This window comes from Petromyzon marinus, chromosome 6, assembly GCF_048934315.1.
Source record: "Petromyzon marinus isolate PM22_M1 ecotype Great Lakes invasive population chromosome 6, UKy_Petmar_22M1.pri1.0, whole genome shotgun sequence".
Lineage (NCBI taxonomy): Eukaryota > Metazoa > Chordata > Hyperoartia > Petromyzontiformes > Petromyzontidae > Petromyzon > Petromyzon marinus.
Window position 1 is genome coordinate 13,044,291 of NC_133672.1, and position 27,017 is coordinate 13,071,307.

The 27,017-nt window shown below is 45.5% G+C and overlaps 2 protein-coding genes across 3 annotated transcripts in view; one reads left to right on the forward strand and one right to left on the reverse strand.

Moving 5' to 3' along the window:
• Window positions 1–13,419, forward strand: RIOX1 (ribosomal oxygenase 1). 2 transcript variants are annotated; one of them, XM_032947856.2, is made up of 15 exons: window positions 1–236; window positions 1,274–1,558; window positions 1,760–1,962; window positions 2,159–2,258; window positions 2,604–2,717; window positions 3,112–3,218; window positions 3,807–3,914; window positions 5,386–5,420; window positions 6,134–6,312; window positions 7,110–7,214; window positions 7,350–7,491; window positions 8,075–8,195; window positions 8,345–8,444; window positions 8,614–8,700; window positions 9,304–13,419. In XM_032947856.2, exons 1-15 carry the CDS (start codon window positions 195–197, stop codon window positions 9,370–9,372), a joined length of 1,797 nt encoding a protein of 598 aa, XP_032803747.1. In that variant the 5' UTR covers window positions 1–194; the 3' UTR covers window positions 9,373–13,419. The 2 variants fall into 2 exon arrangements, with proteins under 2 accessions (XP_032803747.1, XP_032803748.1); XM_032947857.2 differs by lacking the exon at window positions 1–236 and adding an exon at window positions 404–675.
• Window positions 9,584–27,017, reverse strand: part of LOC116939735 (uncharacterized) — a 24,239-nt gene continuing 6,805 nt past the window's right edge. Inside the window, exons 3-11 of the mRNA XM_076063216.1 lie at window positions 25,058–25,191; window positions 23,502–23,913; window positions 20,785–21,002; window positions 20,368–20,474; window positions 19,532–19,609; window positions 15,693–16,123; window positions 14,241–14,393; window positions 10,884–11,017; window positions 9,584–10,313 (exon numbers count right to left, since the gene is read on the reverse strand). Of these exons, the coding sequence (XP_075919331.1) occupies window positions 9,921–10,313; window positions 10,884–11,017; window positions 14,241–14,393; window positions 15,693–16,123; window positions 19,532–19,609; window positions 20,368–20,474; window positions 20,785–21,002; window positions 23,502–23,913; window positions 25,058–25,191 (2,060 nt within the window). The 3' untranslated portion in view covers window positions 9,584–9,920. The remainder of the gene's footprint in view (window positions 10,314–10,883; window positions 11,018–14,240; window positions 14,394–15,692; window positions 16,124–19,531; window positions 19,610–20,367; window positions 20,475–20,784; window positions 21,003–23,501; window positions 23,914–25,057; window positions 25,192–27,017) is intronic.

The following is a 27,017-nucleotide window of genomic DNA, read 5'->3' on the forward strand; positions in this document are numbered from 1 at the left end:
CGTGGGCGGATGTAAAACGCGTTTGCTTTAGGCGCGCACGTGCAACACGTGCTTGTGGGATCCCGCCCTGGGTCGTGCGGCACAGCAACGGCACGGGTCGACCGGGGCGGGGGGGTCTCATTTGACGCGGATTTGAAAGCGTTACAAAAATAACAACAGAATCAAGTTGTTCCTGCTCGAGTCTGGACGCTGAAATGAAGGCGCTTTCCGCGTTCGCCGTGTACAAGCCGACAGCGGTAAGGGTTTTTTTTGTTAGTTTAATCGCACGTTTCTGTAATGTCGTTTTCCCACAGAGACGTACTGTACAGGCTTCACTAATAACAATAGTGTTATGAATAGGCGGGGGCGGTTCTTGCAATCTACATAAACAGGCAGCAGTGCCTGACCTCCATCGGGGTTCACACAAACATTAACACGGCTAAGGAACCGCTTTGGGGCAACGTTGGCCCACTAAATTTGGCGTGACTTTTCGACTGTAAAATAGCAAGATCCAGCGGAAAGGTTATTTGTCCCGTTCGTGAATGGCATACGTACTTGTAGGTTATACAGTGATTTGGGATTCGCAAGTTCCTTTTCGCGGAATTAATTGGGGTGAAGTATGGTAAACCGAAAATAACCACCACGGCGTCGGGTGCGGGAGGCCCTCATCCAGAGCAGCGGATTGACAAAACGACGGTAAACACCGTACACTCGAGGCTGAACAGAGAACCGTGAAGTACCGAGGTGTTGTATTTTATATCTGATATTAATCCGATGAACGGTAACCGTGTGTACGTCGTCGACTGCCCTGAATCCAGCTTGCGCACGTGGTCGGTTGGTCAAAGTGAACAATTGGGGCGAATGGGGCTCGAATTCCTTCAGTTTTGTCGGCATTTTTGAAAATAATGATTGCAGTGTAATTATTTGATCGAGGTTTTTTTTACACGTGTAAATATTTTGTCAGTAATTGGTTCACTTTGATGTCAAAGTAAATGTGTGCTCAAATGAGCACCGAGGTAGTGTTTTTCTCCTGTGTACAGAGTTTAGCCAGTAGTGGAAATTCCACTATAATATGGCGGGGGTGAGTCTTGTCCATCGGACAACCACCGTTGGTTCTCCCCACGAGTTCCTACTCTTTTTATCGACCCCAGCGAGATGATTGGTTGAGCCAACCTCCAACCAGGATTTGAACTTCACAGTCTGATAATGTCCACCGTTTCACAACCTGGCCCAGGAGCTTGCATAGATAGAAATGGGACATAGATGTTGTTTGGAATTGTGCGTGTGTGTGCAGAAACCAAAAGCAGTCACCAGGAGCCCATTAAATAACAGGGATGTCGGTGCGAAGCGTAAGTCGGCCATGAAAAAACAGCTTCGCCAGGGTTTGACCAATGAGGTGATGAGAAAAGCCAAAGATAAGAGGCGAGGGATGAACGCCAAGACGAAAGGAGGACGCAACTTGAAGCAGCAAAAGGCCACCAACGATATTGCAATGGAGGCATGCTCCGAGGTGCCAGAAGGATGTGCAGCTGTTCAGGTGGAGGAGGAATCAGGTGCTGAAGGGAGACAGCAGGATCTGGTGAGGCTTGTTGTTATCTGCACTAATTGTGTTGACCTTGCCCCCTCTCGAATACAATAGTGCTGTTATATTTTGCACGTGCATGATTGAGAAGTGTGGTATTTATGAAATTTTTAAAATCAAAGTTTGTTAATGGATGATGATGATGAATGGAGTCATGATTAAAGCCTCCAAAGGCTATACTCTTACACGTGTTTGAAGGTTGCAGACGCAAACAGGCAGGTGATGGAGATGAGAAGAAAAGCAGTGGGAGGGGCTTGGCAGGTGAAAGAAGCAGAGAAGAATATGACGAGGTCCCTATCATCACTCCTCGGCTCACTGGACCTTGTGCAGAACAGCCGAAAGCGAGCAGAGCAGCTGTTCCAATGGCTCATCAAGCCCTTCCCAAGCAAACAATTCTTCAGGTGAATTTACCTTTCCATTTGATTCAGTCATGAAAACATAACGTCATGTAATGCGTTAAATGGCCGTGTTCTCTTTTCATGGCTTATCGGGGTACATTTCTGCTTTGAAGTTGTCATTGGCGTTTGTTTCTTTGCTGAAGCAAAGAATTGCATTGCAGGACATTTTAAATGTCAAATGCATTTTGTTCTTATGCAGAAAACAGTGGGAAAAGCACCCCACCTTGCTACAGCGGCATGAACCGGACTACTACCAAGGCCTGTTTTCCACCACAGAGTTTGACCGAATTTTGCGAGAGGTACGACCCAGACCAAGAGATGTAGTCTTGTCGTTGGTGAAATAAAAAGTGTTCCTGTCTGGTGATCCACTTCGTGTTAAAATGGCTTATTTTGTGAGCATATGATATCAAGTATTTTTCACATTCTCTGGGAAATTATAAATTACGTTAATTGAATTTCACGGGTCATCATCGTTGTGTGTTCTTAGAGTTATGCTCATTCGCTATTCCTACATATGGCTGACACATCTGAATAAAAATTGCAGCAGAACTGTATACATATGTTGGTAAAAGGCTGGTCGTATGTGTATTAAACACACTGTGTGAGCCCAGCTTTGAGAAGCAACTGCCGCCCTTGTTTCACAGGAAGTAGTTAATTTTGGGGTGAACCTGGACGTGACTTCGTACAGAGACGATGTGAGGGAGACCCACAACCCACCCGGTCGTGCACTGCCCTCTGTAGTGTGGGACTTTTACCAGGCGAGTACCTCCATTCACAGCAGCAGTGTAATGTGGCCTCAATCCCTCGCTTTGTATTCATTCTTAAGCTTACGATAAAATGTATGTATTTGATGGGTTCGCATGATCTCTGAAGCCACTAGCGGCCTCTACATTAACCACATTGTAACAATAATAATTGATTGCTTGGGGGGTGGGATAAATCATTACATATTTAATTAACTGGTCAAACAAAATCCGTATGTAGTGTAGCTCTCATTTAAATAAGAATATTATTTCACGTTATGTAATTTAACAAGACGGAAAAGATTACAAGTCAACATTTAATTTCGGGCATAAACATTCTGAGCTATTGTTATTGCTGCAGTTATTTGTGAGTAATTTTGTTGTAATGGAGAATTTTTTTTGTGTGCAGAATGGCTGCTCCCTGAGGCTGTTAAATCCCCAGTCGTTCTCCCTTGCCATCTGGAAAGTGCTGTCGATTCTGCAGGAGAAGTTTGGCAGCATGGCTGGTGCCAATGTGTGAGTCAATGCGTGTTGCTGCTTCATTGCACGAGATATAATTACACCGATATTTTTTGTGAAATTAACGGGTTCCACACTTCCTATTGGAGTAGATTTAAAAATTGCAGATGACCATGTTGCTATTGCAGTTCATCATGTGTGAGTGTCAGATGGTGTATTACACATTTGCTGTGACTGGCTCACTGTATATCCTGTACATTTAAAGTGCTTAATTGTTCATCAAGAAGCAAATGGCTTTGTCTGCGTCTTAGTTCCTGCCTTCATCACACACGAGTGGTGATAAATTACAACCCTTTTTCAATCCACTGTTGGATGAAGGCCTCCCCATAACGTTTTGGTCATGTGAGTTATAGATATTGTTTGATCATATCACCATGTTCATTGTTGTAGGTTTGGTGAATGGTGGGGATGGTGAAGGAATGGTTTGGATATTTGCCTTTGCTGGGAGCCAAAACTCATGCCCCTCTATCTTATACTCATTGTTGATTAAAATTCATAGAGCTGTAATTTTAGCAAGTGAAATTACTGTTAATATTGAACTGTACCTTTCATATATTGTTGGTGTGGACGGCTTTGTTTTTGCAGGTACCTGACTCCGCCAGGCACCCAGGGCTTTGCCCCACATTATGATGACATCGAAGCCTTTGTGTTGCAGCTGGAGGGGAAGAAGCACTGGCGCGTGTATAATCCCAGGTACAAACCAATTTTCCTCTTCCTATGAAAGGTTAAACTTCGCATAATGCCCCTTGCAATGAAGTGTGAATAATGGAGTGATAGAAACAAATCTTGTGTCAACACAGTAATTTCACTTGTATTATAATTATGGTGATCATCAACATTCACACTGCATTGGTTAATTATAGGGTTTTTCCCCTTTTTTTCCGGCAGCAAAACTGAAACCTTTTTACAAGGATTCATGTCTGCATTAACCACAATACCTGCAGTCAAAATGCAAACAAAAAAAACATACTATGATAATATATGCATTGTCCTTGATACTGATTGGTCCACATCAAGGGACGGCTTTCTTTTGAATTGGTGCTCGACCAGATTATGCCATCTGGTCGAGCACCAATTGGGTCGAGGCTCAAAAGAAAGCTGTCCCTTGGTGTGGACCAATCAGTTTCAAGGACAATGCATATATTATCATAGTATGTTTTTTTTGTTTGCATTTTGACTGCAGGTATTGTGGTACTGGTAGGAACGAAGTTGTAAACTGAGTGTACCAGCCTGCAATAGATTAATGTGTCCATCCGTCCGTCCCCTTTCAATACTTTAACGAAGTGAAATCTTGTGCTGTTGGGTGTAAAATCAGCAATAGACAGCGCAGAGACTTGATATGTCTTATTGCACCCAACATTTGGAAGTAACAATGTCATAAAATTGCGCAAAATTCCAATGTTCCTACCAGCCCACCCTGCAGGGACCTGTTTAATGCGGGCATGAATCCTTGTAAAAAGGTTTCAGTTTTGTTGCCAGAAAAAAGGGGAAAAACCCTATTATCACATTTTGGTACTGGCAAAGGAGGTCTAATGATGACTGCATTGGTTTTCAAGTTATTTTTTTTTAGCCAGGTGAGAACTCAAGAGACCAGGAAAATCTCATGTGCAAGAGTGACCTGGGGCATTAGGCTGCCAGACAGGGGAAAAGTTTGCAATGTATAGGCTGAAATAAGTAATTTGCTGGTTATTTTTACATTTTGCAAATTTATATCATGACTAGCACACAGTTTCCCACTCTTGCTCATGAAATCAGTGAATCTTTAACATCCATTGTAAAGCAAGACAGGCTTGTATTGTAAACGGTTATTACTCTTGCAGCAGAAAACAGTGGTCACTGGAGCCTAACTGTGAATCTGCAATTAGCGGCGAATGCACTCACTCGGCCATGTCACCGTCTTTCAGATTTTAGATTTGTTTTTGGATTATATGGCGTGTTGTTTGGATGTCATGCGGAAAAACATGCATTACAGCCCAAAGACACAAGGGAGGTTAATATTTGACGAATTAATGGAAAAAGTAAATTTGGTTTACATCACACAATGCCAGAGATTGAATTGATTTAAAAACTGCTGGGAATTATTTCCAAATTGTGATAGTTGGTCTTCAGATACGGTATGCAATTTATATGTTTCTAACCTTACATTTGAAAAATTATTGTCTAGGTGTAAAGAGGAAACGCTCCCAAGATTTTCAAGCCGTAAGTCCATGAAACACACCCACTGCATAATCATTTAAAATCAAAACCCGTAATGTTTACTGGTTAATTCAACATATATGTTTTAATAACGCCCCTATTAAAGTTTAGTTTAGTTCTTAAAAAATGTGTTTGTTCGTGGTTTTCATGAGTGCTCAATACACGTGAGTAGAAACGTCTGATATTGTTTATTATTTTGTCAAAGCCATTGCAGACTTGTGTACAATTATCTCTTGTTTTGATAAAACATTTGCAAAAATGCCTCCTCCCTCATACCCACACTCCATGCTGCTCATGTTTTCTCTGTTTTGAGTCTCTATTCCAGAGGTCACCGGTTCCATCTTCTAGCGCAGCGGTTGAAACAATGGACATGTTTCTTAAATCCCCCTGATTCTGTCCACCTAGTATTATAAGATGTTAGTTGATTGTTAGTGAGCCTGTGGTGGAATGAAGTGTGGTATACTCCCAAGTCGAAGAGCATGCCAAAAGAGATGTATGTTAAACTTCTTTTGCACTGTATGTAGCCAACCGTGCTAATCGGAGGTGTGGGGGAAGGAAAACAAACTAAACACAAAAAAGCAAAATACCCTGTAGTAGGGCTCTATTGAGCTTCCTCGAGTGGATGCCCTTCCACAAGCAGTGGCATGAACAAGCAGTTGCAGGGCTGCACCTTGACCTTTTGCCATTGTGTCTGCACCGTCGATGATGATTCATAGCCAACTACAGCAGCGCTGATGTGGGAGCACCCATCCTGGACGTGGTGCTGGAGGCAGGCGACGTGATCTACTTTCCGCGTGGGTTTGTGCATCAGGCCGCCTGCCTGCCCGATGTGCACTCCCTGCACCTCACTCTCTCTACCTTCCAGAGAAACTGCTTCGGTGACCTGCTCGAGAAGGTGCAATCACGCACGCACGCTCGCTCTATTCTTCCGGCTTGCAACCGACTCCTGCTGATGTTTTTTTAAAAGTAATTTCTGGAGGGGATTTGGCACGTGTTGTGTCGTGGAGACGGTAAGAGGAATACATGGATCCGAGAAAAACAATGGAAATTGGAGACATTGACTGTTAATAAAAAAATAAGTGGGTTTAATCAGTGCAAATTGCTAGAAGGGACGATGGCCAGTGGGTGAGGTTTGTGATGGAATGGCCATGAAGAGAGGGGAACATGCCTGAGAGAACAAAAGCGCAAGGTTAGAGCGATGAGTTCAGCTCATATCCAGGACCGATATGGATTATGGCAGCACAGAACTACGCGGATTCGTGATGACACTGGAAGCCCTTCATCGAGGAGTGGATAAACCATGGGCTTTGATAATAATAATATAGATGTGAATTTTACTTCAGAATGGAATCTTTTCAGAGTAGGCTACTGTGTGTAGTAGTCTTTGTAGCTCTATCTCAATTTCAGACAATTACCTGGAACTTAATCATATAGAGTCCTTTGTTTACAAGGTAGACAGATCTTAATCACAATAACTTGATTGCATAGTTTCTTCAGTTTTAGTTTTTTTTATGGAATTGATCAGAAGCAGAGCGAATATTGGACAATTGTATTACATACATGGTCATTAGTTGAAGACTTGCAACAAATAAAATGCATTAATACACACTTTTGTATGCAAGAGTGTTTGCAGTGTCTTTGTTCCGTATAAATGAGAAAGAACCTGCTAATGTTTTCAACTCTTGCACACAGATAATGCCGGCTGCTCTTCAGACAGCTATTGAGGAGGATGTCGCATTCCGGGAGGGACTACCTCTTGACTATCTGGATTATATGGGCGTGCAGAATTCCGAGACGGTACGGCAATAGCACGTGGATATTTGACATTGCATCACACACACACACAATGTTATAGCTCTACGTGATTGCCATGTCTTTGGTGGAATGACACTTGTATTTGTCACTGTCGTTTTGCTGTGCACCTTCCTGTAGGAGGACCCACGAAGAGCTTCCTTCCTCCAGAAGGTGGACAAGCTGATCCGCAAAGTGGCGGACTATGCCCCAGTGGATGCCGCTGTTGACCAGAAGGCCAAAGATTTAATTCACGACTGTCTGCCGCCAGTGTACACAGCAGGTGCGAATAAAGCATTTCCACTGGCAAATCCACGACCAAAGCACGGGTTGCATCATAATATCTTAACATTTTGTGGTGAGGATCGAAAAATGGCATCGACGCTGGTACAAATGCAAGTGATTTAGAAGTTAGGTGGCTGGGTAACTCAAAGGTCAGAGCAGTGAGCTGGAATTCCTGAGATCTTGGCAGCTGCCTGTGATATTGTCTCAGCCGGGTCACCAGTGGTTGCACGAAAAAGCCATCCTATTACATTTAGCTGCGCACTTGATGTGGAATTGCAGCTCAAAGAATATTGGTTTTACTGCCGTGCGATGAACATTCCGCTTATAGGGCAGAGTAGGTAGTAAAACGTGCTGCCCCCTACTGCGTTTACCAGACGGTATGTTATATTCCTTTCCATGAGTCGTTCTAGCACACAAAGGTGCACTGGTCTGAGAGTTTCAAATTTATTATTTATCTCATCACGTGATGCTGATAGTATAATCGGGAAAACATTTGGGGAAAGATTTAAAAAAAACGTCAGTCAGCGGATAATATTCCCACCTTGTGCTTACATGCGCAGTCTCGCCTGGTTTCCTTACAGAGGAGAAGGCATGCAGTGTGCACGGCGCACCTGTGAGGTGTGTCAATGGCAAGATTCACGACCTACTCATCAACGTTGACGGAAACACACAGATAAGGCTGCTCCGCGCCGGGGTCTGCAGGTCTCTTCTTTTTTTTTACAATTGATCAGTCTCATTGTGTTCACTCGATTTACTACTGCAGTTTTTATATGTTACGAATGTTCCCGTGAGGCCATTATAGTTCTACATAATCTGCACGTGATTAAGGATGTTTTGTGTGCCGGTCCCAGGCTGTGCAGCGAAGAAGGGAAAGTCAATCTGTATTACACCGTGGAGAACTCTCGCACGTACCACAAGGAGGAGCCCAAGTGCATTGAAATTGACGATTATGTAAGTATGTTGAAAAGTGGTATTCCTGGCCAGCACAGTTGTAGTCATTGTGGTGAAGCCGTGCATCGCCTTGTAGTTCAGCACTATCCAACTGTATGCGTACATCTTTTTTTTTAAATGCCAATTGTACGTGATATTCTGTGCATCTGTCACTTGTGAATGTGCATAGAATGTGGAGGCCGTGGAACACCTGATTCATAGCTACCCAAAGTTTGTGACTGTGGATAGCCTGCCCTGTCCTGCCATCGAAGAAAAGGTAGGCGCTCTCTCATTAGCCCTGCCTCAATATCGTTTCAGTGAATTTTTTTTATAATTCGATAGAATTTTTGCAAACTTGTTTCATGGCTTTAGATTTTGGTGGATGACAACAGTGGTATAAGGCTTTGACCAGCGTGAAGATGAATATTTTATGACAGTGGAACATGTGCATAGCTATTATAATGCTGTCAGAAATTTGTGCCTAGAGAAATGTTACTGAAAGTATGTATGTGCATATTCTTGGGTCTTCCGGTGACGCCGCGTAGATTAATTAGGTGACTTTACCGAAAGACCCAAGAATAGATTTGAAGTTTTCGTGACTGCAGGGATCCATACTCTTTGGTTCTTTCGGTAAAGTCACGTGTCACATGTGGTTGTCACACCTGATGACGGACGCTTGTGTTGCGCCCGAAACGTCGTGATTTAATTGATTTAATCTTATACCTACGTGACTTTACCGAAAGAACCGGAGAGTATAGACCCAAGAATATGAATTCCTGCAATCACGAAAGCTTTAAGTCAAAATGTATGTATGTGCATGCTTGTGGACTATTGGTATCGTTATTTGTTCAATGAAAAATGATTTCCTGTTTATTTGCAGTGCAATCTGACCGTGGACCTATTTGAAAAGGGACTCTTAACCTTCAAGGAGCCACTGAAATCAGCATAAATACAGCTTTTAAAAGACGTTCAACCCACACTCATTTGTCAAAAAAAATATCCAATCTGTTTTACTATAACAATGGATGCTTGTTTTATAAGTACAATATTCTATAAGTACAATATCATGAGTATAAACCACTGGTAATATACTGCTAATCTCAACACCTTGGATCTTGTGGTTGTGATAAACAGTGGAGAATACAAACTGGGCCCAGTGGTGTAAATAAACCATTATTTATTTCATTCAGGAATACGATTTGACCGCCAACACCTTGTGTAACATTAAACTGTTCTTTTTAATTTGTACGAATAATGAAAATCTGCATTTGTCAAATTCCACCAAAACTGAATGTGGCACACCTCACCACACATTGGAATTATACTTTTGTTTGTAGTACATTGTGAGGTAGATTTTTAAAAATGAGAGAAAATAAACTCCAGCAATACTACAACAGGGTTAATCATTATAGACCCCGCCAAGTCCGTTAAAAACCGCAAGCTTTCGACGTATGGCCGGCCCACTACATTAGCATGCTGCTCGAGCAATGAATGTGGTCACGTGCTGCTGCTGCCGCTGCATGCAGCATGGCTTGCCAGGATACTCCTCCGCTTCTTCTCATAGGAGCTGCTCGTATTCATGTAGTCTGTCCATGCGGTGGGCAGGATGCCCACCAGAAACAACATGGCCCTCTCCACGAATGAGCACACAAGGTAGCAGGCACTTGGGTCACTCGCCGTAAGCGCCTCAACGATTGCGTCGATCACCAGGCCGGTGTCTCTATTTTTGAAGGCACCCATTTCACGTGCCGCAGCCCAGTAGGTGTCGATATATTCGAGGGTGAACTGTGCCTTCTGGCACTCTGTGAGGTTGTTGTAAATGCTCTTGGAGTCCATGTTCTGCAATATCTTTGTTTGGCGAAGGAAGCTCCCAGGCTCTATAAATATCACCTGTTGATAAAAAAAAATAATGCACGTTAAACTGGCATACCAACGGAATTATTCGTTGGGGAATTTATGACCAGTGTTGTAAAGTGTAGTCGAACGTCCTTCAGTCTGCCAGTGGATTGACTGTTTATTCAAAATAAAATTTGAAAAACACTGCAGATAATTTTGTGAATAGAATATTTGCAATTACAGTAAAACCTTGGATTGCGAGTAACTTGGTCTGCGAGTATTTTACAAGACGAGCAAATTTTTTAAAGAAAAATTTATTTGATAAACGAGCGAGGTCTTGCAATACGAGTAGTGTACGTATACGCTTTGTCTACCGAGCGTCACGTGATCACAACTGATATACGAGTGCTTTGATATACGAAATTGTGGTTTTACACCTGCATGATAAAAATATGCATCATGAAATAATTGATGTATTTTCAATGTCACGTATGCTAATTTTCGTCTCGTCAGTGTCTCTCAAATCATCCGCATGTGTTGGTGAAGGAAAACTTTAAGTCTGGAACCCTTGCACGTGACTTTAATGCGCCCCAAATGTTACACTTTTTAAAAAGCGGTCTTCACCTTAACGTCCCACTTTTGCATTTCAAGTCGCAGGCAGGTTGAGAAGATCTCCACACCGCTCTTGGTGATGCAGTAGCTGCTGGTGAACGCGGAAGGAAGTCTGGCTGCGATGCTCGATATGTTTACAATTCGCCCTGCATCACGCGCGCAACGTCGGACGTGGAAATGCGAAGGAAAAATTATTGAAAGCGTTTTAATTTCTCATCCGATGCAGTGGTCCCCCGGTTGGCGATATTAATTGGTTCCACGAAAACCATCGTTAATTGAAATTATCGTTGATTGAATACAGGGAATACATGTTAAAGGATTAATTTGTTCCAAGGCGATCGGAAATTTGACATTTTTCACCCAGAAAACATAGTTTCTAATATTTAAACATGCTTATTTTAATCAACGTTATACAGACATTAAAGCATTAATATTAATAGAAACATCGATAAATAATAGAATAGAAAGGTGCATAAATATAGCATAAAATAAAAGTCTTACCATTGGCTAAATAAAGCTAGCCAGTTGCTCAAAACGCTCATAAGGGTGTTGCTGTTTGGCTGAGGTGTGCCGAATCCACATAGGCGCTCTCCGATTGGCCGAAATTGTCAGCGGTTTGCTATATTGTAAAGATATCGTTAATCGAAGATGTATCAAATCTTGACTTGAAGCTTTCGTGACTGCAGGAATTAATATTCTTTGGGTATTTCGGTAAAGTCACGTAGATAGAGTCAAAGAAAATAACTACGACGTTTCGACCGCAACACAAGCTGTCATCAGGAAAAGGGGGTTAGCCTCTAAAGGCAAACTGTTTATGAAGGTTTAGAGATGGGCGTAGCCCAAGTGTGTCGGCAGCATGGGCGGGGTGCTAATTTTAATGTACCCCGTCCATGCTGCTGACACTTGGGCTACGCCCATTTTCAACCTTTATAAACAGTTTGCCTTTAGAGGCTATAACCCCCTTTCCCTGATGACGACCGCTTGTGTTGCGATCGAAACGTAGTTCTTTTCTTTGAACCTATCTACGTGACTTTACCGAAAGACCCAAATAAAATTATAAAACATTAATTTAATGTGATGCGTGCATCAATTGCATTTCAGCTTTGTAATGAATTTAAATATTGCCTTGGCCGTGTGTTTTGGGTCATTGTCATGCTGGAATACCCATCCACGACCCATTTTCAATGCCCTGGCTGAGGGAAGGAGGTTCTCAACCAAGATTTGACGGTACATGGCACCGTCCATCGTCCCTTTGATGCAGTGAAGTTGTCCTGTCCCCTTAGCAGAAAAACACCCCCAAAGCATAATGTTTCCACCTCCATGTTTGATGGTAGGGATGGTGTTCTTGGGGTCATAGGCAGCATTCCTCCTCCAAACACGGCAAGTTGAGTTGATGCCAAAAGAGCTCCATTTTGGTCTCATCTGACCACAACACTTTCACCCAGTTGTCCTCTGAATCATTCGGATGTTCATTGGCAAACTTTAGACGGGCATGTATATGTGCTTTCTTGAGCAGGGGGACCTTGTGGGCGCTGCAGGATTTTAGTCCTTCACGGCGTAGTGTGTTACCAATTGTTTTCTTGGTGACTGGTCTTAGCTGCCTTGAGATCATTGACAAGATCCTCCTGTGTAGTTCTGGCCTGATTCCTCACCGTTCTCATGATCATTGCAACTCCACGAGGTGAGATCTTGCATGGAGCCCCAGGCCGAGGGAGATTGACAGTTCTTTTGTGTTTCTTCCATTTGCGAATAATCGCAGCAACTGTTGTCACCTTCTCACCAAGCTGCTTGGCAATGGTCTTGTAGCCCATTCCAGCCTTGTGTAGGTCTACAATCTTGTCCCTGACATCCTTGGAGAGCTCTTTGGTCTTGGCCATGGTGGAGAGTTTGGAATCTGATTGATTGCTTCTGTGGACAGGTGTCTTTCATAAAGGTTTTTGGGTTAGATCGCGTTATTTGTAAATGTGTCGTAACCCTCCACCACCCGACACAGCCAAACAGTAAAAAATGTGTCACGTTTACAAAGGACAAATAGTTCACTACTTTAGCCCACCGGTGTGTTGAATAGTGAATCAACACATCATTTAAAATTTGAGTACGACGTTTCCCTGGTAATTACATCCAGCTTCGGGCAATTTGCCAGAATGGTAAAGCCCTCACTTGCTCCCGGTCTTAAATAGAGCAGCAGGGTGACGTCATCATTTAACGTGTTCAGGTGCAGCGATTTTAGGCGGAGGGGGGGGGTATTGTAATTATATAATCGATTGGTAATCAGTCAATGGTTATGATTAGTAATGAGTTGTAGGTGTCTTTTATACAGGCAACAAGATGAGATTAAGAGCACTCCCTTTAAGAGTGCTCCTAATCTCAGCTCGTTATCTGTATAAAAGACACCTGGGAGCCAGAAACCTTTCTGATTGAGAGGGGGTCAAATGCTTATTTCCCTTATTAAAATGCAAATCAATTTATAACATTTTTGACATGCGTTTTTCTGGATTTTTTTGTTATTCTGTCTCTCACTGTTCAAATAAACCTACCATTAAAATTATAGACTGATCATTTCTTTGTCAGTGGGCAAACGTACAAAATCAGCAGGGGATCAAATACTTTTTTCCCTCACTGTACATACGGCTTGCCCATATGGGCGACGAAGATGAGCACGACATTTAACTAACCCAATCCATAAATCAAATGCTGTCCATTTGGTGTACGTCAATCATCACCAACTAATCTGAACATGCCATGTTGTCTTCTTTGGTATGGATATTTATTGAGTTGCCACAAAAGATTGATGTTTAAGATGTAAAGTGCCCCTGGTGGCTTCCAGGCGCATAAAGTGAATCCCACTCGTGCACTTGGAGAATGTTCACAGTGGATAGTTAATGATATGTTTACACTTTGAGAGTGCATTGCATTTGGCCGATTTTTTTTTTAAATGATGCAAGGTAGCCAATTATGTGGCGATGGCTCGATGGTGGGGCCTTCCATGACCTGCTTATTCAAGATGATGGCGTTCTCGCAATCTTGCTTCTACCAATCTTCGATGCTGCCTGGATGAGTCTGCCTTGTTTCAGAATGGCAGTGTGGTGCGTTCAGTGGTGAGCAGCATATGGTCCGTGGTGTCGAGGGAGTGTCATGTCACCCGTCTGTAGGAATCTGCTGGCTGCTCGGTACATAATTTGAGTACTGTATAAGTTTGATACATGCTTGCATACACATGTATACAAACTTGAAAAAAACATTTAAACAAGATTACAAAGTTGAATGTATTTACATTGTCTTATCACGAAACACTGGTAAGGCACAGTGCCGTGAGAATAGCTAATACACAAGCATAAACGGTACAGAATAGAGTTAATCAAAGGTCACCTTTGTTGGCCTTTATGAGTGGCAAGAAGGCCAGTGTGGTACGGATGGTGCCCCACAGGTTCACGTCGGCCACTCGCTGGTACGAGTTCATGTTGGACATCTCCACTTCGCCCATCTGTGCAATGCCTGCGTTGTTCACTACGGCCCACAGGTCTGAAATCGATGGAAACAAATGACAAATACTTTACTCAAGTTTTCTGGTTCAAAAACAAGTAGCTGCGTTATAACACAACTACAGAACAGAAATGACTTAGGTATGCAACGTGTCACAATGTGCATAATTTGGATGATTTGGATTACAGTAGCTTCACTCATACTTGTACTGACGTGGTTAACAGTTGAATTGTAATGCACTAGTGGTATTGCTATTATTGACAATTCTGTATAGGAAAAAATATAGATTTTTTTTAACTGACCTGAACTTAATGTTTTATTTTTTACCAGGTTTTAATTTGCACAAAAACAATGGCTTGCACGTGTTGCAATCTTTGCAGTGAAGGCACTCCTTAATGGAGCCAGTGTGCTGATACCTCTGTTCGGTCACTTTGTGCCCTAAGATAACTGCTCGTTTTGGAAATCGACACCACAATCACACGTACGGTGGTACTGTGATAACTGGACCACGTTACGTTATGGTTTATTTAACAGTACTGTAGTACTCCCATGGCTAAATATGCAGTGGCCTATAATCACGTAAAAGCACTCATTTCAGAAGCGGACTGAAGTACAGAATTGCCTAAACAGCCTCCGTGACCGACACGTGGATGACGTGCAGGCCATTCGACAGTGGATAGATAACGAGCTGTAAAATATACATTATACAATGGACTGCACTTTGGTCTGTTAGTAGATAGACCAGGAACAAAACATCTTGCACAATGCATATTGAAACGATTTGTCCACAGTTGAGTACAGTACTGAAGTCTGAAAACATTTCGCATTTAAAAGGCTTAGCTTGTTTAAACGCACAGTTGTGATCAAGAAGTCTTGCGACACCCAATCTATTGACCCCTACCGAAAGAACCAAGAAGATGAATCCCTGCAGTCACGAAAGCTTTAAATCGAAACCCTAACATGTTTTTTGCTTGGCATGTTATTTTCTGTTTTGAATAAACCTTACTTTAAAAAAAAAACGCAATAAAGAGGGTTTGTTTGTTAGATCGCGTAAAAAAACCTTACTAATTGGCTGTGTTGGGTGGTGGCGGGTTTAACGATACATCTACGAGTTCTAACCTCCCCCTGCCACCCCAAAAAAAACTTAATTATTGGTCGCGAAAGCCTACGTGTTCAACGTACTTTAAAAACAATATTCCGTTTTGGAGAATTCAATGGGGGGGGGGGGGGTCACAAAGCATGTGGACCACCCTACAGTTATGATCGGTGAAAAAGTTGACAACCATTCTGCCCAAGCCTCGTCCTGTGTCCACCCACCCGCGCTCGGCCGCACCTCACCTGCCTGCCGACCCATGCGGGTGACGGCTGCACGAGCCTCCTGCACCTGCTCGTCGCTCGTGACATCAAAGGGCAGGACGCGCAGGCGGTCGCTGCTCTTGCTCGCGAGCTCCCGGGCCCCTTCTCCGTCTGGCTGCAGGCAGCCGGCCAGCACCCGGACTCCCATGCCGTCCAGACGCCTCGCCAGCTCGAAGCCGAAGCCGCTGTCGCAGCCCGTGATGAGCACCGCCCGGCCGCGCAGGAGGACGCGGGGAGCGCGGGTGAGGACCGAGGAGTTCACCACGAGGATTGTTACGCGCACGAGGAGGGCGATCGCCACCAGCAGCATTAGCGTACTCGACCAGCTCAACATCCAGATGCCTGCAGATGCTGCGGCCGCGATGGCGGTCAGCCACAAGCTGTTTCCCGTCATCCTTGTGTCTTTCGAGAGTCAACACGAACTGACTCTTGAGAGGGTTTCCGACGTTGTTTCGGGATGGCTTCTGAATGCGCAACCGTCGCAAAGTGCCCTTGTACGAGAAAACGTCCTTCTCTCTTTTGGTCGAAGTGAGGAATGCGCTTTGGGTGGGTGGGTTTCGTAATCGCGTGGAATCTCCCAACTCAAACAGTGGGGTTCTGTATGCAGGGGTGTTTTCATTTAATTTTCGTTCGCTCCCAGCTTATAAAATGCCCTCGAGAGTATCTGCCATGAGCCACTTTTAAAAAGTAAGTTAGTAGAAGTATAAATTTTGATTTAAAGCTTTCGTGACTGCAGGGATTCATATTCTTGCTTCTTTCGGTAAAGTCACGTAGAAGGGAAACAATAATATAAAACAATAAAATTATCACGACGTTTCGACTGCAACACAAGCAATCATCATCAGGTGTGAAAACCACAAGAATATTTTTTTAAGTGGCGTTTTTTTTTAACGTTAGCACCACGGAGAGCGGTTTGACAGTTTGTTCAGATGGACGAGTCCATCTATGTTCGGAAAAGAGGAGGGGGGAGAAGAAAAATAATGGATGCGGTGTGTTAGTCTGGCGACTAAAGCACATCACACAATACTTTGCGTATCTTATAACGGGAGGTCCAGTTACACACCTATCAAACCCTAATCAGTGCCCTACCTTATTACAGACCAATTCAGACCTTATTGGTCACCCCGTGCCCATTATAAATCTCAACGTTCATCCGACAAAGTCCCATCACAAGGGAGAAACACAAAACATGTTGCCCGTATTGAAACGGCTGTACACCGTATGGACCTGAAATCTCAATGTCTTTGTACAATGATACGGGTAAACCGTATGGGTTGACAGGTATGCAGTTGAGAGGGCGAAGAGCAAGGACAGTGAGAGGAAGGCAGATAAGGAATGCACCTCCGATTATCACGGTTAGCGACGTACGGTGCGAAAGAAGTTCAACATACGGTACATACCACACGAGCAAGACGGAGAGAGAGAGCATCATGCGGCCGTGGCGAGGGAGACCAGGGCGGAAAGAGCGGCGTCTCAATTACAGCGGAGTGAGGGAGTGTGAGCAAATGACATCGTGTGATGGCCACGAGAGGACACCTGGAAAAGTCGTGTAAATGCCATCTTAGAGCACACGGAACCATAGCGGAATCAAGTCATTGTGGTGATTCACAAACCATACAAATGTAAATCACCGACGGACACGCCATCATGCAAACATCCTGCCAGTGCTGGGGCAATCCGTACAGCGTCTCGACTGCCCTTCTTGCTGGATTGGTTGACCAACTTAGCATTCAACTCCGACGCGTTTCAACACTCTTTGCTTTTCCCTCCTACAGTGCGAAAGGAGAAGATAGCAAACCAAGCATTGTGTGTTGTTGGTTCTTACTCTTTGTTTTTTATTTTATTTTCACCTACGTGACTTTACCCAATAGAACCAAAGAGTATGGATCCTAGCAGTCACGAAAGCTTTAAATCTAGAATTGTTGGTTCTTATTTACGCTGGTTGCATACCTGTCAACCCATGCGGTTTAACCCGCATTCATGGACAGGGAAATTGAGTTTTCAGGTCCACTCGGCGTAAAGCCGTTTCAATACGGGTAAACATTTTTTTGTCTATTAGTTTGTGTTTCTCCCTTGTGATGGGACTTTGTAGGGTGAACGTTGAGATTTATAAGGGCACGGAGTGACCAATAAGGTCTCAATTGGTCTGTAATAAGGTAGGCACTGATAAGGAGTTGACAGCTATGGGTTGGAATATATTAAAGTGTGCGGCATGCCGAAGAGACTGCGATAGACTCTACAGTGAAGGTGGATGGCGTTTCTACCCAGTTCACAAATAATTCCTTTATTTGTCACCAGGAGGCGTGCTAGTTGAGTGACATTGGTGAGAGCATTGTAAAGTTCAACACGAAACCCAGAGAGAGGGCTTCATTGTGGGAAGCAGTGGGGAAACTCTTGAGCGTGCAGGTGGTGCAATTACACGGGGGTCCATGGTCCCAAATGAGGCCAAACACCGAGCTATAAATAGGGGGGGTGGGGAAAGGTGGAAAGGGGTCCCCATTTTATTCCTTGTTACAGGTCCACATGCCAACCACACTCACGCCACTGGTGTGAGGCTCTGTGAGTTGTACGAGGTCTCCATCATCAGACCGTATATGTCAGACAAGATTTTTTCATGCGAATTCACGCTAAGCGAGTTTGGTCATGACGTGGGCTGGTAATGCAGGCAATGGAGTGAAATGCCATACAGTTTTAATATGAAGTGTATAGGTTTCAGGCCGCGGTATAGTGGTTGTAGGTGATGTTACATCATATGCGATAAGCACGGTTGGTTACGTACGGTGCAAAATAAGTTCAACATACATTAAGAGGAAAAAGTGTAACTTTACATTCTGGGACAGGAGAAACCAGTAAGATTGTATAGAAAGTATACTTGGTTAAAGAATACAGGATTGCACGAATTGTAGCATGAATAAATAGTGGGTAGACTTGCATATTCTTTTAAAACTTTTTTTAATCCCAATTGCTTTCTGATCTTTCCATTGGCGTCCATTTCATGAAACAAAACGTACATTTCTAAAGTGGCTGTGGTTATGATGCGGCTTATCTATCAGAACGGTTTGTATTCAGTAACCATGTACAGATAGGTGCAGCACTTTCTGTACAATAACATCGCACAACCCCAGTGAAGTGTGTCTACCTTTGTTATTCTAAAAGATCTTGATAGCTGCTCCATAAGTCGCATTCCTCAGATAAAACTCGCGTCACCGGCCAGCCGCTGGCTATGTCGGTCCGAGAGGATTACGTTATTGTTTGACTCGCCGCTGCGTGGGGTTTAATTAATAATTTCCACTCAGTCGTTGTGTTAACAAGGCGAACGCTCCCGCGCGGTCCGGATATTAATAAATTAATCGGCGCTCGTGCGCCCCCCCCACCCACCCACTCGCGTGTGTCTCACCGTGAACACTGCGGTGAGACACACAGACACACGTGACACTCGCGTGTCTCACCGTTAACACTGCGGTGCACGCACAGACACACGTGACACTCGCGTGTGTCTCACCGTTAACACTGCAGTGCGCGTATATACACGCGCGGGCAACCGTTGATATTTTAATATGCGCGCCCGTCACACTCACACTGATTTATAGTCACCCACGCACCGTCGTACACCGATCGCTGTCCCACCGCTCTTCACATGCACACATGCACCACGCGTCAAACGTCAGTCTGTGCCAAGATTTATTATGGCCCCCTCCAGCCAGCACCCTTCGGACAGCACCTAACCTCCTATCACCTAGCCGTCGCAGAGTGCGTCTATCCTCCAAGCTCGAGCTGACTGCGAGCTGGGCTGAATTGGCCCCCTCCCCGTACCTACTCACCTCTTCAGCTGCCCGATGGGGGCTGGGGAAGATGCTCGCTTTCGAGACTTTGCCTGGCCGATCGTTTCCAGCTCCACCCTGCAGGCGTCGCACAGATGCTGAGGACGACTGGTATCTTCCACCGCTCCAGAAGAACTCTGAGTCAATCTGCCCCTCCGGCCCCCTTATGTGCCCCAAAGCCCCTTAACCCCCGGGTCATATGACGTCATCCTGCGCATCCAATCGAATCCTCTTTGCGGCCTTTTGAGCACTCGGGTCATTGGGGGGGGGGTCGCATCACCCCCCCCCCCTTCCCATTGTCTCTGTACCTGCGTTCCTCGCCGTTGACTCACTGATAATCCCCTCGCTCCCTCCAACTTAAATTCACTCTTATATGCCTTGGGGCTTTTCCCTCCCACCCCACTGTTTACACTGCCGCTGGGTGCTGGCCTTGAGGTCCCATCCCCCTGTGTTGTGTATGCTTCATCGTGGCCGGCCTGTAAAGCTCTATGCCCCCTTCTTGGGGGGGCCGCCATGTAATCTGGTCTGGGGGGCTCAGCCAATTTCCTGGTCCGTGGAAACTGTGGACGTCCCTGTTAATGGGGTCCTCGGGTGAAAACACATTGTACCAGGTGATCCCTGCTCGAGACCCTACGGGGGTGCATGTGAGTGTTTAGTGGGGCGTGCGTGCGTTCGTGGGGGGGTGGGGGTGCAAGGAGAGTGTAGCGCCGGCCGAGCTGCTGTGCTGCGGTGGCACCACATAGCCCCCCGAGGTGTCCGTCCCCATCCCGGGTTGACTGGAGCACCTCGCTTAGGCCGCCCCCACGAGGTAGCGCCGTGGAGTCCGCGGGACTCGCCCGGCCCTTGTTGCCGGTCTCGGGGGTGGCGGCTCCATTCCTTGGGGCTCCCGCGGTGGTCTCCTCCTCCACTCCAGAGCCTCCTCCCGTCCCTCGTCATCTGTGGGCTGGGGAACAAACTCAGGAGCAGAGGGGTTTAGGGGCCGGCGTCCCCGCCGCCTCCTGGCCGGGCCGGGGCCACCCGCGGGTTGGGGTCCCTCGGGGCCCATGTACGGTGCGAAACCCCCGAGTATGGGGGGCGCGTGGTACTCGACTGGCGGGGGTCTCTCCCGCCGGGGCCGCCCTCCATGGTTTTAATCAGCAGACATTGACCCCCGTCTCTCGGCCCCTCTCCCCGCCCTAGATGAGAACCGTCCAGGGGGAGAGCTGCCGCACCACGGTCCAGGGTCCATGCCAGTAGGTGGTCAGTTTCCCCACCTGTCTGGCCCGTACGCGCGAGGTGTGCAGATACACCTTAGAGCCCGCTGAATAGAGGGGGGGTTCCATGCGGGGCCGGGTGCCCTGCTCCTGCCGCTGGTTTGCGGCCTCCCCCTGTTGGTAGGCCCGGCCGCGGGCCCCTCGCAGGGTTCCCATCAGGTGCTCTATGGGCTGGCTCCCTTCCTCCGGTTGCAGCGGGGGAACGCCGAACAACAGATCTGCTGGAAGGCGAGACTCATGACCAAACATCATTAAGAACGGGGTCTGTCCCATAGATGTGTGTACCGTGGTGGCGTAGCTGAACAGGGCGTAGGAGAGGTGTTCGTCTCAATCCTGTTGATTAGCGGCCACCATACATTTGAGCTTCCCAGCTAGGGTCTGGTTCATACGCTCCACCATCCCATTCGCCTGGGGGTGATACGCCGTAGTTTGGTCCTTCTGGATTCCAAAATCCCGGCACAGCGCCTGAAATAGCTCCGCCTCAAACTCACTACCCTGGTCAGCAATCACTCATTCGGGGATCCCATGCTTAAGCAGTAATGTTCCACAAATGCCTGGGCGACCACAAGGGCCGTTTTATCTAGGATGGCCACCGCCATGGCTCGCGCTCAAAATAGCAGTATGAATATGCACGCGCCCCTCCCCCCCGTGGGGTCGGCTTTAATCCGCTGTGCAAACACACACAGCGGCACATGCACGCGGGCAAAATGACGGCCGTATTGATATTATACGCACGCCCCACCGTTGATGTGATCGTCGCTACGTAAACACCCTGCGTAAAACGCGCTGAGTAAACACGCACGCGAGCATCCACGATCGTTTATGATCGAATACACGCGCGATTCACACGCACGTACTCACACGACACCTATGCTCTCCCCACACACACAGAAATCACACGGTGCCGATATTCTGAACCAAAGTTTATTAATGGCGCCAATACGCATTACCCGGAGGAGGAATATTTTGCGAGGAGAGCTTAGCATAACTCTGCCTATGACCCCAGTTACACAAACGTTCTACCACATACCTCGTAGCTGTACTCACGGCATCGCACGAACGCTGTGAGAGTCGGAGGGAGAAGGACGACCGAAACCCTCGCTTATCACTGCCTCGTAGCAGCACTCGTGGGCATCACACGGATGCTGCGAGCGGCTCATGGAGGCAGGACGGCAGGGAGGGGTCTGGATCGCCCGGAGGTTGAAGACAACTGCACTCACCGTCTCGGGGCACCTATCTTTATTGTCGAAACTTCAAAGGCCCAGGGTGATGGCATACCGCACAGCCAATCGGGCGCTTACCTGTGCTTCCCGTCATCGTCCCCCTCCACCGTCTCTTCCGTGGCCTAATCCCCTCACTTCAAAGGCCCAAGGTGGCATTGTACTGCACAGCCAATCGCGTGCTCACCTGCACCATCTACATAGAGGGCCACGGGTTCTGCTGCTGCTGCTGCTGCGGCCCCTCACCCATTGTCCTCCCGTGCTCATTAATTCTAACCCACTGGTCTGCCTTTCTGGCCTAATTTTCCACCGTCCGCCTCTCCCAGTGTTGTGAGTAACTCATTGCGGTTGGCCCAGTGAACCTTTTCCTTCTGTGCCCATACAATCTTAAGCCAATTTAGGGGCACCGCAATGTAACCTGTCCTGTGAGGGTCGGCCAATCTCCTGGCACGGGGAAACCGTGGGACTCTCCCTCTAGGGGCCCTTCGGATTAAAACCCGATGTGCCAGTCAGGACCCAACATGGGTGCGCTGTGTGCCGATCAGCTGCACGGGTTATTGCAGGAGTACGTCGACGTTGTTAAGCACCAAATTGACACCGGTGCAGCCCGACCCATCAAACTCCCCGCATACCGAGTGGGCGTGCCTGAACGGGCCCAGATCAAAGATGCAGTCGTGGATATGCTCCGTGATAACATAATCCAGCCCTCGGCGAGCCCCTGGTCTGCACCGGTTGTACTAGTGACGGAAAAGGATGGATCGACCTGGTTTTGCGTGGATTATCGAAAGTTAAATGCAGTTACTCTCGGCGACGCCTTCCCCATCCCCCGCATCGATGACACCTTTGACAGCCTCGCAGGGGCGTGGTATTTTTCCACCCTCGATCTAGCGTCTAGGTACTGGCAGGTGGTAATTTGTCACTGCATGCAAGTCAAATGGTATTTTTGTAGGAACGGAAATAACACGGTCATGGTTTATTAAATACAGTACACCTGACACTTATTTTTAAAAATAAGCTTTTCCAACCAGTTTTAACCGTCAGAGCACTTTTTTAGGCAAACAGGAGCAGCAGTGAAGAAGCAGGGCCAATAAAGGACCTTCCCATCAGTTGAGTTGCACTAAAAGCAGCGTCAAGGGTGCTGCCTTGCAATGATTCTCCCGCAGAGACAGCCGACTTCATGCTGACAGGGATTTTAGGGTTATCATGGGGAGAAGATGGCATGCTAGGCACAAAAGGGAGTAGGCGTCCCTCTTGCTCGGGAGCAGAACAATGTCCCAGCCTCCGGAATGTGGTGCATAATGGTTCCAAACTTCCCATGCTTGCTAAAGCTGCACGGGAGGTGACTCTGGCCTGCGTTTGTAATCAAGCCCTAAATCACTTGATGCTTCCTATGCCGTTGGCCTTTGCCTGTTTGAAAATGAAACACAACTGAGAAGACAGCACTGTATTCATACCTTTTCCATGAGACTACGAGGTCTCACGACGTGCTCCCATTTCAATAGTGCTCTGATTCAGCCGAGAGCCCGCCTTCGCTTTTGAGCATGGAATTGCGTGCCAGGATGCTTTTTTGCTTACTCTCGTTCAACGCGTTCGTGAATATGATATCTGTCCATGCAGTGGGCAGGTTCCTCAGCAGGAACACAATGGCCCTCTCGATAAACGAGCACACCAGGTAGCACGTGTCAGGTTCGCCAGCTGTCAGTGCCTCCACAATTGCGTCAATCACCAGCCCAGGGTTCTTGCACTCGATTTTGCGGAAGGACTGCACCGCTTCCATGTAGGTGTCAATGTACTCCATGGTGAACTGTGTCTTCTGGCTCTCGGTGAGGCTCCTGTAAATGCTCTTGGTGTCCTGGTTCTGCATGATATTCGTGTGGGAAATGAAGGTTCCTGGCTCTATGAGTACAACCTGTTGATCAAAAATTGTATTATTAATATCACAGTGACATTGTTTATTCTGCTGGAATACTCTGATGCGCTTTTAGTCTTGAGATGCAGTCGCATTTGACATGCTTTATGAACTCAAATTGGAATTCAAGGTTGTTGACTATGAGACGAACTTGTTGGGAACTTGTGCATTATCATGTTTAGTGGTACAATGTGGTATGTGCTTTGAAGATAAGATCACATTTCGTTGTTAGTGGTGTCTGCATGTTCCTGGACACTTGCTTGTATGTACAGTATTTGTTCATGATGATAAATAGACACTGAGCTATGACAATCTGTTCATAGTTATCAACTGTGTTTTTTTATGCACAACTGAGCAGTACATTGTGTCTACTGAAATAACTTAAACCTCAAGGCTATTTTGGACAAAAAAATACAATACAAATGATACACCATGTAGAAAAAATACAAACAATAGTATTTTGATTGATATATTTATATTGATCAATTTTAATATTACTGTGTGTACTTTCAGTGCTTGGCCATCCTCTTGTTGGATCATTCCACGTAAATTCTGGCTCAAGCTTGTTTAAAATAAGGTAAGTTACATTTATAGTAATACCTCACACAATGGATTGTGTACAAAGACACACGAAGAATCCTGAAGTTCTTACATTATGAGACCTTTGCCAGTAACAAGATATAGTAATAGGATGTTACCCTTTTATCTGGCACAAAAACTGACACCTTTATACAAGGCATCATGTTTGCAATAATCACAACACAAGTAGTCAAAATGCAAACAAAAAAGACAACTCTGATAATATGCACTGTCCTTGAATTTGATTGGTCCACACCCGAGACGCCTTTTGGCGTCATCTGGTCCAACACCAGTGGAGACTAGGCTCTAAGAAAAGCCGTCTCGGGTGTGGACCAATCAAATTCAAGGACAGTGCATATTATCAGAGTTGTCTTTTTTGTTTGCATTTTGACTACTTGTGTTGTGGTTATTGCAAACATGATCCCTTGTATAAAGGTGTTAGTTTTTGTGCCAGATAAAAGGGTAAAAACATATTACTAAATCCTGAAGTTGATGGGACTGAAGCTACATTTGTAAAGGGCATAGGATAAATGCTACGAATGGTCTTTAAATGCCATTTCCATACCTTCACGTCCCACTTTTTCATTTCTACGCGCAGGCAGTTGGAGAAAGCATCCACGCCACTCTTGCTAACACAGTAGGCACTGTTGAAAGATGTGTGGAGATGGGCCGATATGCTGGACATGTTCACGATCCGTCCTACATCAAACACGAGACAAGAATGCCGATAACTAAACGACAGATAAAACAACAATTCCATTTGGACAAATATAAACATTTACTCATCTTTGTATTTTTTACTAATATTTGTTAACATTCGTGTACCTGATGACGATTGCTTGTGTTGCGATCGTTGCAGTTTTTTGTTAATTATTGTGTTCTACGTGACTTTACCGAAAGACCCAAAGAATATAAGTATTCCGGTTAAGGTTTTACTGCTCAGCGTTGTCCATTCACTTTGGTGAAATTAATCATTTTCATCCTAATTCTTGATACTTTTAGATCAACCATGGAATTTGGTGGAACAGGCAATGATTTACACCAGCGGTTCTCAAAATATGGGTTACAATCCACAACAGGTTGATCGCAGAACAAAATAGTGAAACATAAGCATTGCTTTTTTAATGAATAATATGACACTAAATGTTTCATCTAAACAACAAGATGGATATAAGCTCACGACGAGTCTTACATTAATTTGAAAAAATAAAAAAATGCAGTCCCCCACTCGTGTGTAAAATGGTCTGGACCAGAAATCTATAACGTGGTCAAACTGAAGGTCACCTGACCCGTGCGTACCAGTCATGCTAGTGGTGTGAATTCCAGTGCTTCTAAACCTTTTTCACTCCACAGCCCACATTTTTTTCCCAATTTATTTTTTTATTTTACCACTTGAGGCCAACTCACCTATATTGCTCTTTTTCAGAAGAAACCTGACCACACATGGCACCAGAATCCGTGACGAGAATTTGCCCAACTCCGTGAATGTCTGTCTCTGTGCGTATCTCTGTGTCTGTGTTGGCATGCTGTGCTACGAAACCAGAGGCCCCATTTCGATGCCCGCTCAATGCCACCACCAGCGACAATTATCTGAACCGGTCCTGGGCATCCCCTAGATAGACTCAACCTCAAATGAGTACCCGGTGCGGTGTGTACACATTGCCACTAGGGGTACAAAGGCGTACTCTTTGGTTCTATTCGGTAAAGTCACGTAAAAAAACAACAAAAAATAAAAAAAATTCACGACGTTTCGGCCACAACACAAGTGGCCTTCATCAGGTGAAGGGACCAGACTGTCTAGAGGACAGCGCTGGAGTAAACACAGCCAAGCTCAGACCGCGACCTTTAAGCTGTGTGGGAGGAAGCAGAGCGCCTTGACAAAGGAATTAGCATAAAAATTAGCATATAATTGGCGAACTCAGCATGATGAACGATGTAAAGGGGGGGGGGAGCATGTGCAGACCGGCGAGGAGGGGAGGGGGAGTTTACATATTGATGGTGTGAAAAGGGAATTTAAGCAGCTGCGAACGTTTGGGATATCACTACTTGAAAAAATATACTGTACCATTGAAAATATGTTTAATATTCATATTCTTAGCTCTTTGCATTGGGCTCTATGGTACAGAGTCTTGATGAGAGAATTCTTCTGTGATGGATGGTGGTGGGAATCCGGTTTCAGAGCGCAATGCATATCCGACCAGGAACACATAGGCAGTGAACTCAAGCACGTACACCAAGCTCTTAAGGCTAATGGTTACTCCGACTATACAATCCACAAAGCTATCACTCAAACTATGAAGAAGGACCCTCTTGAGGAGCCTTTCAAAACCATCACTTTACCCTACATTGTGGGGATCACAAAAAAGATCTCCAAAATCTTGAATAAACACAAGATCCAGGTCCGTTTCAACACATTACATAAAATCCGTGATCTGGTTCCATCTGTAAAAGATGTGATTCCGGACATACAGTACCCTGGTGTCTGCAAACTAAGTTACCTCTGTGGTAGTAGTTACATTGGAAAA

Excerpts from the sequence above, each read along its gene's own strand:
- RIOX1 (XM_032947856.2), top strand. The coding sequence starts at position 195 with ATGAAGGCGCTTTCCGCGTTCGCCGTGTACAAGCCGACAGCG. Across the intron at positions 2,259-2,603 it reads TTGACCGAATTTTGCGAGAG|GAAGTAGTTAATTTTGGGGT; the intron begins GTACGACCCAGA and ends CTTGTTTCACAG. Across the intron at positions 6,313-7,109 it reads TCGGTGACCTGCTCGAGAAG|ATAATGCCGGCTGCTCTTCA; the intron begins GTGCAATCACGC and ends TCTTGCACACAG.